The sequence below is a fragment of the Camelus dromedarius genome, chromosome X, assembly GCF_036321535.1.
Source record: "Camelus dromedarius isolate mCamDro1 chromosome X, mCamDro1.pat, whole genome shotgun sequence".
NCBI lineage: Eukaryota > Metazoa > Chordata > Mammalia > Artiodactyla > Camelidae > Camelus > Camelus dromedarius.
The window spans coordinates 86,753,184-86,766,826 of record NC_087472.1 but is presented as its reverse complement, the minus strand read 5'-3'; the positions used below and the strand labels follow the sequence as shown (position 1 = coordinate 86,766,826).

The window sequence follows — 13,643 nt, the reverse complement described above, 5'->3', positions numbered from 1 at the left end:
TTCAGTAAGATGTCATCCTGTTGCTCTTTGAAATAGAGATGAGGGATTTACTCAGAAAAACTAGCATATAGGCTGAGAGGGAATGGGTTCGATAAAGTGATTAAGGAGCCAGGAGCCACTGTGAATAATGGGAGTGAGAAGATAAGGAGCACAGGGATTTCTGGGCCTGCAGACTTCATCTTCCAATAAGGATCAGGTACATCTCAGGTTTCTTGGAACCCCTGGCAGTGACTCCATGGATGATGTTGTGCAGTGCTTTGGAGCTGAGATCAGACTGATGCTGTGTCATTTACCACCAGAAAGCTCCCCCTGTAGCCTCAGTATCTTCTTAGAGCTTTCTCTCCACCTCTAAGTGGAAACTTACACCTTCTCCCCAGAATCACTTCCTTTCTGGTCTTCTTTAATAGGATCTGTTGATGAACAAGCTTGAATGCTTTTTAAAAAGTTCTTTTTCTCTTCCTTTCTTTTTAAAAAATATTTATTATTTTCTTTTTTGTAATTCTTATCCTATGGAATTAAATTATATTTGCTACAACAGATTTGTGATCCCAATGATATTTAGACTTAAGAATGACAAGAAGTTTTGTTATGATGATAAACATTTATGTTCTATTTGAACAATGTTTATTATATCCTTCCGCTTAATCTATTAATGGAAATGAAAGCTTCTAAAAGTTAAATCTTACCTGACTCTTGCTGATTCCTACTTAAAATAAGTGTACCTTTTTAAGATACATTTTTGAATTAAGATTTACTACATGTACACAATTTGGAACACTCTGTGATCTCGTAACAGATTAGTAAAATTAAAATTCGAGCCCATGTCATGATCTACATATTACTCAGTTTTTTTTAAGGGGCGGTGCTTCACATTTTTCATTGTCATTCTGTTTGTTCACTATGACACCAATATTATTTTTAAAATATTTTCTTTCAACATAGTCTAAAACTATAAGAATAATTTCTTGGTGGAAAAACAGCTTGAATTTTAGATCAGGCAAAAACATTTTAAATGCAGGTGTGATACAACCTTGTTTTTAGATACTTTGGAAAGGAGTTAAATTTGGTAGCATTTTTTTTTTTCATTCTACTTTTTACACTTTAGCTTTTGTAATATTTTGAAATTGAACCATTCAGGATTAAATATTTTTCTAAATATACTTGAACTACAGATTGCGTTGTTGTATTGTCATGTCCCTATTTCTAAGCACAGTAACTGGCTTTTTATTATGCACTCAATGCATAGTAATTGAATAAAGGAGTAGACATAAACCTTTTTTCCTATTAAATAGAAAATAGTTTGTGTTTGAAACATTTTTGTGACCCCAGTATCCTGTATAGTGGTGACCACAGAACTGTATACAGACCTATTTCTCCTCTAAATGGTGCTCAGATGCTGGATGATTTTTTAGCTTTTAATAGTTTTGTTTCTTTATCCATTTGTTGTATGACTATATCCTCTCACTTTTTATGACTGTTATCAATACACGTGCTTATAGTAGCTTCTTTTCCTGTTACTTATAATTTTTTTGTGGCCTAAGACACTAGACATCCAAGCTTATTACATTTTTCTGTAAAATCAAAGCAAATAGGCACTGACTTAAAGTGCACAGCTTTTTATAAGTGGGAAAAAAGTAATGTAGACTTCGAGACTTTACAGACTGTAGCTCAGAACATTTACATATGCGTTATGTACTTGCTGGCTTGTCTGGACGAGGTTTTCAAACATAGCTGAGATTTGGATAGGTGAGTTGTTACTGCGTGACCTCTGATTTTCATCTTTATTGTAGCACAATAAAAATCCATAGTAGATGTGATATTTTAAAATCTACTTTTCACCCATATTTAAGGATGCCCACATCCTTTCAATCCTTCAAGGATGTTTCCCTCCATATGTCACAAAGACTATGAGAAAACTCAGTCCATTGCTAACTTACTGCTAATGTCTTGGAAATGTCTTTTGCATACCCAGTCATGGAGGGCCTGCTTCAGTTCACCAGCAGCATGGCCTTGGGTTTGGTTTGACAATTGAAAGTGTTAAATACACTAGACTTCGCATAGCAACATGTTAATTTAGCTTTAAAGAAGTATACAAACTAAGTAACGACTGACAATGCGCAACAGCTAAGTGGAAGGCTTATCACTTAGAGCATAGCTTCCAGTGTCCCACGCACTCCACACTCAAATCGGAAATGTACATGAAGATGGAGCCTAGTGGGCATGGACCGTTTCAATTCAGGGAAACCTTTCAGTCTGAGGTCCTTTCAATTTTCTAGTCATACAACACACTTAGGGTAATGAGTGTAGGGGTAGAAGATTTATCCTTCTTCTGGGTTTCTTTAGCTGGTCTAATAATTAAATTGACATAAGACAGGAGAAAAATGAGTTACATACATATGGAAGCCCCATAAGAATATGAGACAGTCAGGCAGTTGAGGCTTATATACCATCCTGAGCTAAGGGGAAGTGGCTAAGGGCCTGGGGCTTCCAAGAAGAGGAAGAAAATTCACAAGAAGATGGAAAGAACAAGTGTTTGGTAAATAAATGTTTGCCCTGCCATGGAGATAATTCTTTCTGATATAAAAAGTTATTGCTGGTCATAGCTCTCTTCCTGGTACAGGCCTCCTGTCTAAAATCTTTTAGGCAGTTAAGGGAGAGGTAAAAAGCTTTTCCTGAGTTTGCTGGATCTCATTTACCTCCAGATCAAAACAGTCCTCATGCCAAAGTAGCACGTTTTGGAGTGATACTCCCCGTCATGACCAATCATTCATTACCTAATACAAAATCTTGAAAATGAGGTATGGGTGCTTGGTCCAGTACACAGTCCTCAACTGAATTCTCTGTTATCTAGGATCTGGTATACTCCTATAAGTTCCCTGAGTTCGTGGAGTAGAGACACCAACCAAGTGTTAAACCACCAGGCATCCCTGAGTCTAAAAGATTGATCATAAACTGGCTATTGATTCTTTCCTTCTGATCAGCTTTGGCCTGTTGAAGAACATTCTTGAGAACAAATCAAATTACCTAAATAAGAAAATCCAGATATTTTTATGGGCAGTGATAAGATGAAAATTGTCATCTGTTTTCTAAGCCAATTGGCAAAACAGGTTAAATAACACGTAATTTAAAAAATCTGTCGTTGAAAAACAGTAAGCCAAATGTAGTGGTGAAAGTCATGTGGATTGGAAGTGCATATGACAGTGGTTGGATAGCACTCCGTATATGTAATTATATCTTGCGATGTTGTGATTTATAATAAGAAATAAAAATTTGATCTTTGTTCCCATTTCTGGCACAGAGCTCCTAAAACTTTCAGAATTTCTTAAGTAATGAAGGCGATGAAGGTGTCTTTTGTTAGGTTAATGATGTGACTTTTGGAAAGCCCCTGGGTCACCTAAGGACTAGGGCTGGCCAGCAGAGGAACCAATCATGTGATTAGAGGGTTGAAACTTTCATACCCATCCCCTGATGTTCTAGGAAGGAAAGGGGCTGGAGGTTGAATCAGTTGCCAGTCGTCTGTAATTAAATCCATTGTGGCTGTGTAATGAAGTTTCCATAAACACCCACAAAAGGACAGGGTTCAGAGAGCTTCCAGGTTAATGAACATGTGAAGACTGGTGAGACTGGTGCACCTGGAGAAGGCATGGAAACTCCTTGCCCTTTCCTGTGTACCTTGCCCTAAGCATCTCTTCCAGCTGGCTGTTCCAGAATTATATCCTTGTATAATAAACTGGTGATCTAGTAAGTAAATTGTTTCCCTGGGTGAGGTGCTCTAGCAGATTAATTGAACCCAAGGATGTAGTCATGGGAACCTCTGAGTTTTAGCTAGTTTGTCAGAAGTGTACATAACAACCTAGACTTTTGGCTGGCATCTGAATGGAGTTGCCAAGGAGGGAATTATTGGAACCTTCAGTGGATAGCCAGAAGGTCAGAAGCAGAGGTAACAGCTTGGCCTTGCACTTGGTATTTGAAGTGAGTGCAGGGGTGGGGAGTGAGGGGGCAGCAGTCTTGTAGGACTGCACCCTTGACCTGTGGGATCTGAAACTACCTCCAACTAGGTAATGTCAAAATTGAGCTGAATTGTAGAATACCCCTGCCAGTGTCTGAGAACTGCTTATTTGTGCAGGGAAATCCTTCTCCCTCCACACATTGAAATTGGGTTCAGAACCCAAAGATATACTATTAGCAGTTTTGTCATTGTTATTTTTGAGTCTTTGAAGTACTTTGTGTGGATTGTATGTTAAGTAAAAAACAGTAACACTTCTTGCACATAGTGGTTTAGGGTTTCCATGTGATAGAGTTGTATTTTGCATGGTTTATTTTTCATTTTATTTTCCTAGGAATTTATCTTTAGAATATTTTACAAAATTAGGATTTTATGGCAGAGTGAAAACAAACAGATCTTTCACCACTGGTAGTTTGTGAATCACTGCTGTAGAGCTAAGGACTCAGGGTGGTGCCTCTTCGTGTGTTAAAGGTCATACCCATCCTCTCTGTGGGTCCATAATTAAATCCATATTTGAAGTCAAGGATCACTTGTAGGTCTTGTCTCATTTGCAGAGTGGAGGTAAGAGATGACAGATGAATCCTGAGCCAATTCAGATTATTAGCCCCAAACATTTATCTCAGCTATACTCAGATGATTCATCATTTGGTGATCCCTGAGAAAGGGTAAAGGGTCCTTTTCAAAGGCTTTTAATTGCATTATTATAGAATATGTCATCTGAAGCCTAGGAACTCTGGATCACATAACTTCCAGAAAGAAGAAGTTTTGTTACACTTCTATCAAAAATGTTTAAAAGATGCAATTCACATTTATAAATGACTGTTCTTATTTAGACATATGCCAGTTTAATATCCAAAACTTAGAAATGGATTTTTTTATTGAAGTATAGTCAATTTACAATATTGTGTTAATTTCTGGTGTACAGCATATGATTCATTTATATATACATATTCCATATATATATATATATATATATATATATATATATATATATATATATATATTCCTTTTCTTTTCATATTCTTTTTCATTATAGGCCATTACAAGATATTGAATGTAGTTCCCTGTGCTATACAGTAGGACCTTGTTGTTTATCTGTTTTATATATAGTGGTATCTACAAATCCCAAGCTCCCAGTTTATCCCTCCCCACCCCCTTTCTCCCCTGATAACCACAAGTTTGTTTTCTACGTCTGTGAGTCTGTCTCTGTTTTGTAAATAAGTTCATTTGTGTCTTTTTTTTCCTTTTTTTAGATTCCACATATAAGTGATATCATATGGTATTTCTCTTTGTCTTTCTGGTTTACTTCATTTAGAATGACAATATCTAGATCCATCCATGTTGCTGTGGATGGCATTATTTTATTTTTTTATGGCTGAGTAGTATTCCATTGTATAAATATACCACAGCTTCTTTATCTGGTCATCTGTTGATGGACATTTAGGTTGCTTCCGTATCTTGGCTATTGTAAATAGCACTGCTGTGAACATTGGGGTGCATGTATCTTTTTAAATTAGAATTTTCTATGGATTTATGCCCAGGAGTGGGAATGCTGGATCATATGGCAACTCTGTCTTTAGTTTTTTAAGTAATCTCTATAATGTTTCCCATACTGGCTACACCAATTTACATTCTTACTATTAGTGTAGGAGGGTTCCCTTTTCTCTGGAAATGGATTTTTTTGTGAAATTTTTAAATGGTCCTCATAATGGCAAAGTTAAGAACAATTCTGGCACAACAGTAATTGTTAAGCTATAGTCATTTGGAACACTACATAGTATAGAAATGTGTAAGGAAATGAGCATTTTTTTCCAAAGTTAAAATTAACATTTTCTTGACTATGAAAGTACTTGCCACAGATTGCATTCTCCAAGAAGTAGATGCAGACAAGGTTGGAGTCCAAGTAGTTTATTTGAGAGGTATTTCTTAGAAGCATAGGTGTTAAAGTAGGGAACTGAATCAGAGAATATAAGGAAGCCAGTAGCAGATACAGTTTCAAACAGGTTCCACTGTGGGCAACTGAGGCTTAGTCTGACTGGGGATCTGTAAGAGCATCGAAGAGTAAGTCTCAGATTTATCCCAATGGAATGATGAGGAAGCTGGAGTATTTATCTACCAATTCCCTGACCATCTTTGGTAGAGGGATGCTTCTAGGGTCATTAATCATATGGCACTCCTGGCTGAGTGTACTCCCATGTACCAGAAATAAAAAGCTCTCCAGCAGAGATTTATAGGTCTTTACCTACAAAGTAGGTAGATGAGTAGCCGTCAGAATGGGAGGTGAATGCTGAAGAGATATGGTCAGGGTACTGACAGTATCTCTAAAGCACATCACTCAGATTGTGGTCTTCACACCAATGCCATTAGAGAACAATCTGTCACAGGTTTGGGATGAACCAAGGAGCTGAGTTTGTACTGTAATGTTAACCAAATGCTCTGACTCCTTCATTGAGAAAGTCTTAATGCATATATGTAGGTTCTGGATGGGATCTAATAGTACAGCAACACTTTCCTGTAGTTCTGTGCTATAGTATGCTGCTGACCAGACACAGATTTCTTTACTTAATCTTAATAATGCTTAATTACTTTTAAATCAGATGCATACCTTCATAATCAAACATTTGTTGTATATGTAGTGACTGGTTCTATGGCGTAAAGATACCAAATTCTATGATATAGGGTAAAAATATGCCAAAGTAGAAATTGTATATATTTTTGTCATCTTAAAAACAGACCTATTAAATAAATATCAATATCAAAATTAATGTGACTTGATAACTTATTACTTTGATTTTCTAAATTTTTCTAAGTTACATATGCTAGAAAAGAATAAGGAATTTCAGAGCTTTGTGTTTTAAATGAAATGGCATTTTTAAAAAAACTGTCCTTAAATCAGTTATTTTTTTCAAATTAGATAATGTGATATTATGATTTATAAGAAATACATATTTGGTCATCATATGACCAAAATATATTTCTTATATATGTTTGGTCTTTGTCCACGGTTCCTGACATACAGCTTTCACAACCCTTGAAATCTCCTGAGTGATAATAGCAAAGGGAGTATCCTTTCTTATATTTGGTCTGTTCCTCAGTTCTGGAAATCCCTTAAGAACCATAAAAGTGGCATGGGTTTCTGGTTATTCATGAGGATCTCCTTTCCACCATAATGGAGTTTATGTTAATAAAGTGACTTTTGGAAAGCACCTAAAGATGGGGACTGGTTGCCAGGTGAACGAATAAAGAATAGAATATTTGGAACTTTCATTCCCACTTCCTGATCCAGGTAGGGGTTAGGTTCTAGAGCTTGAATCAATCACCAATGTCCAGTGAGTCCAGTCATGTTTTTGTAATGGAGCCTCCATAAAAACACAAAAGGAGGGGGTTCAGAGAGAGCTTCCAGGTTAAAGAACCAGAATGCTTCCATATGCCACCATGCTGGGCCCCAGACTCCACAAGGACAGAAGCTCCTTTTCTCAGTGCCTCACCTTGTGTATCTCTATATCTGGCTGTTGATTCCTATCTTTTAATATCCTTTGTAATAACCCAGTAACCTAATGAGTAGAAGGGTTTCCTGAAATTAATTAATTGAACGCAAGGAAGGGGTCCTTGGAACCTCTAGTGGATAGCCCACTGGTCAGAAGCACAGCAACCTGGGCTTGTGATTGTCATCTAAAGTGGAGGATGGTCTTCTGGGACAGAGCTCTTAACCTGTGGAATCTGATGCTACCTCTGCATAGACAGTATCAGAGTTGAGTTAAATTGTAAGATCCAGCTGGTGCTGAAGAAATGCTTGGTGGTGGAGGGAAACCTCCCCCCAGCCACCCTTCCACACAATTCACATTGGGAATTGGTGGCCAGAACCCTTAGGTCATAAGCTTCTTCTTGTAAATTACATAATGTGGTTATGTACAGACTAGATGCTATATAGAAGCAAAAAGTTGGGAATTTAAAATGAGCCTTAAGGGGTCATATGATCTGTTCTTTTACTCTTGAAAAGATATAATCAACCAGAAAATACTGATGCCTTAGTTTATTTATCTACCAGTCATATTTTCCATTTACTCCTGAAATACTAATTTTTATTTTGCCATTCAGGTCTAGTAAAAGTTCTCTCTCTCTTTTACCCAAATTTCAGGTTCTGGTACTATCCCGGGTTGTACCACACAGCATCAATAATCTGCCCCCTATACATGTGCAAAATTCACCAAAAGTCAATCCTTGTTTTGTATCCAGCAACATCTATTCTAATTCTGAAAGGATTCTACTTAGTTGGATGAACACGAATTATGAGAATTCCAGACATGTTATTTGGAAAAACTGTCAAAAAGGTGAGAATTTTTTTTCTTTAAATAAATTAGCACAAATTGAAGTGTGACAGTGTAGAAGGAGCTGTGGGACCAAGCCAAGAATCCATGGATTCTAGACCTGACTACAGCATTTGCTGTCTTCTACAAACGGGACATCCCATAGCATTTTCAAGATCGGTTTCCTTACATGTGTTTCGGAGGGAGAAATTTCCCCCTTTACCTGTCTTGAATTCTTGTGGCTGTACTAATAATAAAAGTAACACAAGACAGATTAATAGGAGAAAAAGAAACAAATTTTAATAGTGTGTACAGAGATCTCATAGAAATGATACCCAAGACATGGTCAAAGTAGGCAGCTTTTATACTTTTTAGACAAAGAAACAATACATTTGTGAAGAATTGACAGGATGAGAATCTTAGGCTTTGGGTGGTTAATTAGTGAAGAATCTAAGCAGAGTTTGGGCTTGGGGTAGTCAATTAAAGAAGTAATAAGGTTTGTTTATACAGACTTCTTGGCCCGAGTTCCCCATCTCTGGTGATGAGGGTGTCCTTCTACCTCCAGATGCAGGGAGGGCATCTTTCACAGGAGAGATTCATCTCCTGCTTTTAGGGGGGGTGGTGTCAAATTGTCCCTCTTGTATTGGGTATTTCTTCAGTAACTTGAATTCAAAATAACATGCCATTGAGGCACATTTTGGGGTGGCCTGCCCCTGGGCCCCAGCACATGTAAAACAGAAATAATAAAAGATGCTTCTTCAATTTATTTTGAAGAATAAAATGATAAAAATTATGTAGAGATGCTCTAGAAATGAAAGGATAGCCTTAAAAACACTGCTGCCATTTTCAACTCTATAAAGTATAAAATTTAGGTGACACTGCTAAAACCTCATACAGAATTAGTTGAGGTTAAGTGAGAATTGATTAGAAAATGTCTTCCGTGTCATTGTGACAGTCATGTTGGATGTAACTAAGTGCGCTAATGCTTCATGAATTTTGAGGGGGATAAGTCATATTAGGTCCATATACCAAGACCAGAACAGGTGGGAGCTCCCTGGTTCTTCTGCCTTTGAGGAATGAGGCTTTATGGATTTCTACCCCAAAAGCCTTAGATTCTTTGAGAAAGGTCCAATGTGCTAGTATAGCTGTGTATATTTCCTTCATCATAAGCGTTGATTGTAGTGAGTAGGGGGCATGTGCACGTTGGTTGTTTCTTTGGCTTGAGTTCAACTCCTCCCTTCCAAGTATATGCAAACCTGTTATGTTCAGAATGGGTTGTGTTTTATTTTTTATACAGAACCCTCAGAGTTGAATCTAAACTTTAGAAGTAAGGGGAAGATGAAAAGTGTTATTGAACATGAGAGTGAATTACAGTTGTTCCTAACTTAAAAGCACTACTTCAGCAAACATAGTGTCATCAAGATTGAAAGAAATATATTGATGTATTGATATTAGAGAGCAATAAACATGTACTTTATTATCTTCTAATTGACATGCTGATAATATCAAACAATTTGCCTTGAAATGGCAATTTAATTAGATTCATATCTCATAAACAAGTATTTGGCCCATTCAAAAATGTAAAAAACATAGTGTAAAGTAGATTGATTACTGAGGAACAGCACTTTAACCAGAATGTAATAAGATATGTGCATATATTAGACATTAATATGTTCATTTGTTATAAATTATTATGGTTCTTGTTTTTTTACCAACAGAATGGTCTGCACTAGTTAATTTCAAGGAGTTTGCTGCATTTTTTAGAATAATGCGTTATGGGCACTGGCTTATTTCCTGCTTTATAAAACACTGAGTCTCAGGCCTTTGCAAAGCTGTTGCATTTCCTATTCCCTCTGCTTGGAGCTTTATTTTCCTGGATATCTTCCTAATTCCCTTGCCCACTTTACTCAAGACCCTGCTCAAATATCCCATTATCTGAGAAGCTTTCCCAGTACCCTCTCTAAAATAGTGTATCCTTCAATTCTTCTCTTTCTTGCTCTATTTTTCTCCATAGTGTTTATCCCAAATAATATTTATACTCTGCCTCTTCCTGTAGAGTGTGAGCTTCTTAACAGGAACAGTCTCTTCTCTTTTGTTGTTTACTGGCATAATCTCAGAAAAGTGCCGGAAAATAACAGATGCCAAATATTGTTTGAGTAGATAAATGAATGAAAAAATGAGTGACTAAAGGGACACCTTCAGGTTTCATATATTTTTCTACTCTATCCCAGATAATTGAATATATATTAGCTTCCTCGTTTGTACCTTGTGGTGCCAATGCAGGGATCAGGTTGAATGGTTGAGGTAGAAGGAGGCATTTTCTGTGTTCCATGGGTACAGGTCTTCATGGTTAGTAACTGTGGAGGTCCATGAGAAGAAACTGTTTTGAGGGATTTCACTTAGGTTAACTTGGACTGAGCAAAAGTCATACTCAGTGCCACAGGTTTTTACCTTTCAACATTGCCACTTCCTCTACTTATCCCAGCTCCATTGGTAAAGTTCTTACCATGCTTACAACTTGGTGAAGTGGTGGGTGGAGGGTAGACACATAGGGCTGCACCTCAGACCTTTTGATTGAATAATTCTGAAGGTGAGGCCCAGCAGTCTGTGTTTTAGCAAACCCTCCTCCATGTGATTGTGATGCACAGTAAACTATAAAGCAGTTAGACTGTAGTATCACAGAAAGCAGTTTTATTAGTGCTTTAAATTGCTCCCAGAATGGTATTTGTTCACCAATTATATTTCAAAAAAAATTCCTTTCTTTAAACAGTTCCTTTGAAGTAATAATGGCTGAGAATTTCCCCAAATTAACGTTAGACATCAAACCGCAGATGCCGGAAGCTCAGAGAATACCAAGCAGGATAAGTGACCCCCAGATTTTATTCCTAGACCTATTATATTCAGACTGCAGAAAATCAAAGATAAAGAAAATATCTTGAAAAAAGCCAAAGAGGGGGAAAAACCACCTTACCTATAGAGGGACAAATATGAGAATTATATCCAACTTCTCAGAACATGCATTCAGGAAGAGAGTGGAGTGAAATATTTAAAGTGTTGAGGGCAAAAAAAACTAACCTAGAGTTCTGTACACTGTGAAATTATCCTTCAGTAGTGAAGGAGAGATCATTGCAGAGGATAGACAATGGGCCTTGCTTACACATTTTTTGGGTAAACTGATCAGTTGGCAGCTTGCATCCTTAAGGAAAGCATGTCCTTGATCATCCTGATGGAGGAACAAATAAAGGATATTTTTAGTTGTCTATGGATTTCTCAAAAACTCCTGAGAATTTAGCAGTGAAACCAACACAACAGATTGTTTACATAATACATATCTGCTGAGGTCTTATCAGCACCTCTGCTTCAGTTAGGACAAGTCTGAGACATTTCTGTCATTAGAATTTAAATAAAATTTTTATAAAATTTTTATTCATTTTATTTAACAAACCAAAAAATAGAGTTTACCCATTTCTTTCACCCTTGCACCCCCTACCTCTTGTAACCACCGATCTGTTTTCTGTGTCTATGAGCTTGAGTTTTTTTGTTGTTGTTTTAAATTCTACATATAAGAGAGATCATATGGTATTTGTCTTTCTCTGTCTTATTTTACTTAGCATAATGTCCTCAAGATCCATCCATGTTGTCACAAATGGAAAGATTTCATTCTTTTTATGGCTGAATAATATTCCATTGTATATATATTCCACAATTTCTTCACCCATTCATCTATTAATGGGCATTTAGGTTGTTCCTATGTTTTGGCTAATATAAAAAATGCTGCAGTGAACATGGGGGTGCATATATCTTTTCAAATTAGTGTTTTCATTGTCTCCAGATAAATACCCAAAAGTGGAATTGCTGGATCATATGGTATTCTCTGTTTAATTTTTTGAGGAACTTCCATAATGTTTTCCATAGTGGTTGCACCAGTTTACATTCCCACCAGTAGTGTACAAGAGTTCCCTTTTCTCCACATCCTCCTCACCAAAACTTATTTCTTATCTTTTTGGTAATAGCCATTATAACAGGTGTGAGGCCATAACTCACTGTGATTTTGATTTGCATTTCCCTGGTGATTTACAATGTTGAGCATCTTTTTATGTACCTGTTGGGCCTCTGTATGCCTTCTTTGGGAAACTATCTATTTAGATCTTCATTTTTTCAGTCAGATTGTTTGGGGATTTTTGCCACTGAGCTGCATGAGTTTTTTTATATATATTTTAGATACTAGGCCCTTATCAGTGATTTGCAGTTATGTTCTCCCATTCAGTGGGTTGCCTTTTCATTTTTTTGACAGTTTCCTTTGCTGTGCTCTCTCATTGGAATTTCTTTGCAGTGATGAGACTAGGAAGGACGTGATAGGTATGGGAGCCTTCCTCTTGAAACAGGAAGGCGTGTTGGAGAGCAGTGAGTAGTCAAGTTGGGATCAGCTGGCTACGAGTCCCAGCCATCTGATATGCTTTGAATATCAGAACAGTGTTTTAGGACTTCATTCTTTTGGCCTTGGACAGTCATGGGAGATGGCTGAGCTGTGGTGACTGCTATGATAAAATAGGCGTTTGGTCTGACAGCAGCAAGTCCACAGGTTGAAGTGCAGCACAGTCCCATGCTTTTGACCAGCACACCTGAATTTAGTGCTGAGAGCAGGCTGAGATGTCTTAACCCTGGACTTGCTATGGATTTGCCCAAGAGTACGTGCTACCAGGCAGCAAAGTTTGTGAAAGTTTCATTTTCTAACTACAGATGGTTTCTGGGAGCCACTTTTTAAAAAAAGGAATGAAAAAAGATACTCATCCAGTGTTTGAAAATCCATAACATATGAGGATTTTTTCCTAAGTATTGTGAAAGTCAGAAAGCGTTTTCCATGTGATAAGTGGACACTCGTCTCACGTATATGGGCAACCTTTTGAGTACTTGCCAGGAGGTGCATTTTTTCTTAAGCTCATCCTACTGTTCCCAGTAATGTTTTGTAATGTATGTACTTAAGCCTTTTTATCGTGAACACTTTTAGTTTATGTATTTCACTGATGAACCATTTTTCACACTTTGGTGACAGTATGTTCTTCAGTAGATCATGCCTATGATAAAACATCCCTGATGTTATTCCTTTGGACCCTTTGCTTCAGTTGCTACATTTGACTCCTAACGGAAATTTTATTGTCCGGTAATCACCTGGTGATTGTGTGAGTAGCAACGGACCATTTTGTAACATAAAGTTTAATTTCTGACAAGACTAAGTACTTTCATTTTACTACACTTTTAACAAAATCCCCAAATTGGAGCATTCTGAAGTGTCTGTTCAAAGGAGCTTTGTTGTATAAAATAGTGTCTTA

General features: G+C 37.1%; 1 protein-coding gene across 1 annotated transcript in view; it reads left to right on the top strand.

Moving 5' to 3' along the window:
• Positions 1–13,643, top strand: part of CFAP47 (cilia and flagella associated protein 47) — a 419,927-nt gene that overhangs the window by 161,575 nt on the left and 244,709 nt on the right. Inside the window, exon 33 of the mRNA XM_064483196.1 lies at positions 8,145–8,337. Within this exon, the coding sequence (XP_064339266.1) occupies positions 8,145–8,337 (193 nt within the window). The remainder of the gene's footprint in view (positions 1–8,144; positions 8,338–13,643) is intronic.